This window comes from Oculina patagonica, chromosome 8 (assembly GCF_052425735.1).
Source record: "Oculina patagonica isolate OP01 chromosome 8, crgOcupat, whole genome shotgun sequence".
In the NCBI taxonomy this organism is placed as follows: domain Eukaryota; kingdom Metazoa; phylum Cnidaria; class Anthozoa; order Scleractinia; family Oculinidae; genus Oculina; species Oculina patagonica.
Genome location: NC_135765.1, coordinates 15,795,337 through 15,800,990, shown reverse-complemented (window position 1 = coordinate 15,800,990; position 5,654 = coordinate 15,795,337). Strand labels below are relative to the sequence as shown.

The window sequence follows — 5,654 nt, the reverse complement described above, 5'->3', positions numbered from 1 at the left end:
TCGACTGTTTTAGAAAGTGTTTTAGGAAATTCGTCCGCCATTCTGGACCATTCTGGTTTGTTTGTCTGAGTCTTGTCTGAGCCGTGACGTCACTCGCTCGGTTTGCTATTTAACGGGGATCTCAAACGGAAGTGTGTTTTATTTTAGCACAGTTGAAATATATACTTTGAAACAACTACAAATGATAATAATAATAAAATAATAATAATAATTTTGATATCGTGTCTTAGTCGCAGCTTCATATATAGTGCATAATAGTTAAGGCAAATTATCATAATTTGAAATTCCTCTTTGAGTAATTATCTTTTTGCAAGTGATCGTCGGAGAACCTTTTCACACTAATGTCGTTCTCATGTCCACGACTTAAATTTTATTTTTAAAACACAACAATTATCTCAAAAACATTTTAAAGCTCTGAACAATAACATAACATGTTGTTTTTTCTTTTCTCAGCCAGAGGCAATTCTTTAGTTGTCAACTTTTCAAATTCATTTATTAATCTTTGTCAGTGGGAAGAATTAAGGCTCTCTGCCTCTGAATTTATAACAATGTTACTAATTACCAATTCGTCGCTGAGAGCGCGTGTCGACCGTGTGCGATTAAGGGGCAAAAATCACCGTTGAGCGGCTCGTCAAAATAACAGCAAAAACATACTGGGCTTATCACTTTCTCAATCATGTAGCATATTACAATTGTTCGTTGAGTGTTAAAAACTTTCTTCGTTAATTAAGTTAGAAAACACCTATACGTGTTGCAAAGACCGCCAAGTGAAAAACGGCAAACTTTGTGGGCTGATTTTTAATAATCCCGCGGGGAACAATAGTGGAGAAAAAATTCCCAAATTGCAATTCCAAAAATTATACTAAAATGACTGAATTTTTGTACGCTGTCGAATTTAGTATCAGCTTTTGCTCGAGGGATTTTCGACTCGCAATAGGGGGCTGCGAGAAATTTATTTACAATGCATAATTTAATATTTTAGTTTCGAAATCTTCCTGTCTTACAAAGAGAAAATACCACGGAGATTTTGAAAAATTGCTCCTCATTATTTTTACAACCGCATGAAAATGTCGTTCAAGTTTTCGTCGGGAGCAAGGCTTAACTTTTCTCCAACGTTATAAGGGTTTATGTAGTGCTTGAAAAACACACACAAAAGTTTGTTGTTAGAAAACCCGGCCGAAACATCTGGCCGTTTCAAATAAATGTTCGTTCGCCACTTAATTATTTATCGTATTCAACAAATAGAAAGTCAAATTGACTTACAAAAGGAGTCATAACTTCGCAAACTCTCTTGTTACGGATAATTGCGTTTTACGCGAAAACAACATTGGATCGACAGCGAGGCCTGAAGCGACACTATCATATACAACGTGAACGTATCCGTTTGAAAACGTCTTTGGTTTCTAATATTAGAGCGAGGATTGCCCTATCGTTGTTCCCAGAGGATGTCAATACGCTCTCGATGTAATGTTTTGGACAATTCCAAGGCAGAAAACGGGCAAAACATTGTGCATCGACAAAAAGTTTTGATCAACGTCCGTGGTGAGATGTTTGAAACATACGAGCATACTCTGTCACGTTTTCCAAGGACTTTGCTCGGCTCTCGAACTAAACGAAACCGCTTTTACAATCCTATCCGGCGAGAGTATTATTTTGATAGAGATAAGGCAGTTTTTAACTCGATACTGTTCTATTATCAGTCAAACGGCATACTATCAAAACCAGAAACCGTTTCTTACGAGATATTTTCGTCGGAGTTAAAGTTCTTCCAACTTGACGGCTATTACGAAGATTCCGACGACGAACTCGCGTGTGAACTTGCGGCAGCAGCGAAACGAAAGGCCGCCGAAACTCTGCCCTGTGTGCGAAAAATTAGAAGAACCCGGAGAAATGTGTGGAGATTTTTTGAACAGCCTATAACGCCAGCCGAACGGACCTATACTAAGTTCTCTTTGATATTGACCGTTTTATCAATGGTTTCGTTATGCCTCGAAACTTTGCCAACGGTGAAACAAAGTCAGCTACAAATACAAAGAGGAAATACAACTACAGAGGAAATCACAGTGGATTATGAAATTGTTTGGTCTGCCATTGAAGTCGTTTTTACCATTTGGTTCACCGTGGAGTTTCTACTGTGCTTCTTGTGCGCGCCGAAGATCACAAAATTTGTATTTTCGTTCAGTACGCTGGTTGACATCACGGCTTTATCGCCATTGTATGTTAAAATTATTGTTCAAAGTGTCACAGATAAAGAAGCTAGCAGTGTGGTGCCTTTTCCAATTCTTCGAGTTGTTCGCTTGGTGAGGCTGCTAAAACTAAAGCGATACAGTGTTAGTATAAGACTATTGTTTGAAACGATCATCGATAGCCGAGAACACATGAGCTTGTTCGTGCTCTGCATTGTATTTAACACCGTTTTGCTCTCGAGTTTTGTGTATTTTTCTGAGGGTGAAGGAGAAAGTACTCAATTTACTAGTATACCAGCGACGTTTTGGTTTACAATAATCACCCTTTCAAGCGTCGGTTATGGAGATTACGTGCCGACGTCAGCGGCGGGAAAAATAGTGGGCACGTTTTGTTGTATCGGCGGCACTGTGGCTATGTTTTGTTTTACACCTGTGTTGTTCACGGAATTTCGCAAGTCCTGGCAGCGTTATTATGCGGAAATGTTGGAAATTAAGGCTCAAAGGGGCGAAGATGCGAGAGAGGACGATCAAGTTCATTACAGGAGTCAGACGGTTCGTTTGCGATGCCAAGATGAGGTGTCGCAAGCATTGCTCGAAAGAGCGAATGTGCATAGTTAACACGATTTGATTTTTAATCGTTTTAATTTCCTTAAATCAATTTGCTCCGATTAGCGCTTGATCTCAAGAGAGTAATCGCGAGATTTTCTAAGACAAGACAAGCACTACTTTTTGTATAATAACTCAAGAAGACGAATCTTTGCGGTTATTTTTAATAGGTGCGGTTATCAGTCACGGTAGCGGCTTATAGCCTCGCTGATCAGTTTAACAATGTTAATTTCTTGCGAAATACTTTGAATTTCCTTTGAAGCGTTAATACGAACTAAAAAGCAAAAGTTTCACTTATACCGCTGTTTTTCTGTTCTCGAGTGTGATAAACTTAGGAGATAAACTACCTCAAAACTAACCGTTTAAAAGAAGTCACCGTTTTTAACAAGAAAAACGTGACTTTTGCAAAATTAAAACTGTTTTATTTCATACGGCTCGATTTTTGTTTGAACGTTGTTTTTTTTCGATTCTGTGCAAATCGCGATTTTCAGTTTTAATTTCTCAATTTGTTATTATTTCCTTAACGAGCTCACTTTTCCATTTTATTCTAATTTTTGTGTTTACATTCCAAGACAAGCCCAGATCGCCTGCCTGTCGTATCGTACGGCCTTTTAATTAAGGTAATCTGCATTCATTCGAAATCATTCACCGCATTAAATTCTTGAGAAGACTGAACTTCTTATCTCTTCAAAAACACTCAACAATCCTTTAAAACTGCTGATCTGTGATAAGCTTTGTCCGCCTTAATGCTATTCAAGCTACAACGCGGAACATTAAAAGGGCAAAAATAACAATAGTTGGATTTTAAAAACTAAAAACAATACCTGTTGAAACAACAGAAAACATGCAAAAAAGATAATACAAACCCAACCAGGGGCCCACGCTACGACATCTAAAGCAACATGTAGATAATACAATTATTGCATGGAGATAAACAGATTATTGCATGAATCAAGAATAAATAAGACGGTCTACTGAGCTAAAAATGATAACTTGCTTCTAGACGGTAGAAAAAATAAAGCAAAATTAAGATACTTTTTTTCTATATTAACGATTTTGTCAATAAAAACATCCTTACGCTTTAGCTGGGTACTGCAACATATCTTCGTGGTTTAAGACCTCTAATGATTTTTACTTTTTTAGATCTTAGATGATCTTTCGCCTATTTCTATACTTCTACAGAAGTCTACATACAACTTTTTTCCGATATCCCCTTAGTTTTCAATGCAAAATACTGATGACCTTTGACAAATCGAAAATTTGCTTCGAAAAATAAAATTTGCTAGATGCAAACAACAATTACAAAACTCTCAGTTATCAGACATCTGCTAGACGCTTAGGCAATTCATTTCATTTTTTTGTGGTGTTTAAAGGTTAGCGTCAAACATCACAGAGGGTTAATGACTATACAGACGTAGTCCAGTCCTTGAACTTTCCCGTTCCGCGCCCTATATATGGGTTGAATCGCGCCTGGGTTCAAACCCTATATAAGGCACGGAAGAGAGAGACTGGACAAATACAGACGCTACTCGCACCGCTAGACTCGCTCTGGCGTTGAAGATTCAAGATGGCGCCGATTGTGCTAGCATAATTTTTGGCATAATTGGAGCTAAAAAGCATAATTTGTGAAACGAGCACTGCCACGGCATAATTAGCAATTTTTAGCACTTTTTGGAGCATAAATTCATAAAATGTAGTAAATATGGTGTACTTTCTACAGAAATAAATGAAATTTAGGTAGTTTGTTCTTGCAATGCGTGTTTTAGCTATACAATTGTGATTGTTAAGTCGTTGGAGGCATTTTACAAACGGTTTAGAGATGCGAGCAGCTAATTTGGACAGCTGACGGCCGTGATAAACTGCCATAAACACAAATAAATTTACAACAACAGTTTATTTAAAAAACATCATAATTTGGTGTCGTTATTGCGCACCTCTATGTATAGAATCTACGTCATTTTGTGAGCATAATTTCGAAAATCAGAAGCATAATTTGGGAATTCTGGCATAATTTTTGCATAATTTGGCAAAATTTTGAGCACTGCTAGTAGCATAATATGCCACTTTTAGGAGCACAATCTATAAAAGCCTAGATGGCGGGCGGCCTAGATTTTGTACGCCCAAGAAGGCCTTGGGGAGGTTGCGTAACTTGTTTTGGAAACCCAACCAAAAACTAGAAATGAAATATTCATTCATGTGAGATAACAAAAAATAACGATTTATATTATTTTATTCTTTTTCAATGGCAAAGCAAAATTTCACCCAGAATTTTGCGGGCGTTATTTTTATGGTCTAAAAAAAACAAGATAAATAATTAGCGTTATGTTTTCATTCCTTGAAAAAAGTCTCACCTCGTGTGCTGCCGAAAAACTCCCACCTCATTTCGTGCGGGCATTGCAGTAGTATAGGAGTTGGGGGTACGAGATCATAAAAATTTTTATAATCTCTTACATCCCCAACTCCTATACTACTGCACAGCACTGGAATCAAAAATGAAATCAAAAATAGAATCAAAAATGAAACCAAACCTCGAAGCCAAACTGAAAACCAAAATGGAATCAAAACTGAAAACCAAGCCTGAAAAACCAACCCTAGGTCAACCTTAGGATCAAAATAAAAAAATCTCTTATACCTTTTTCAAAATTTTGGATACAGTGCGTTTAAACAAGCCTTGAAATCATAACTGAAATATGAATCTGGAAAAACCAAGCGAAGCAGATTTTAATGAGTCCGGCACCGCAGATCGTAAGATCGAGGAGGGGGATGGGACGAATGTTAAAAAATCACAAGGCCTTGGTGGGTGAAAAAGCTTCGTAAGAAGCTTTTCGGGCCTTGTTTTATGATGTTTTTGAAATTTATTTC

At 37.4% G+C, this 5,654-nt stretch overlaps 1 protein-coding gene across 1 annotated transcript; it reads left to right on the top strand.

Annotated features, from left to right (window-relative positions):
• The first annotated feature begins 1,283 nt into the window (after positions 1–1,283).
• On the top strand, positions 1,284–3,999 carry LOC144663939 (potassium voltage-gated channel subfamily A member 2-like). The gene has a single exon (XM_078525037.1). It carries the CDS (start codon positions 1,446–1,448, stop codon positions 2,802–2,804), a length of 1,359 nt encoding a protein of 452 aa, XP_078381163.1. The 5' UTR covers positions 1,284–1,445; the 3' UTR covers positions 2,805–3,999.
• The last annotated feature ends 1,655 nt before the right edge of the window (positions 4,000–5,654 follow it).

What these genes read in the sequence shown, in the direction of transcription:
- LOC144663939 (XM_078525037.1), top strand. Translation starts at nt 1,446, where the DNA reads ATGTCAATACGCTCTCGATGTAATGTTTTGGACAATTCCAAGGCAGAA.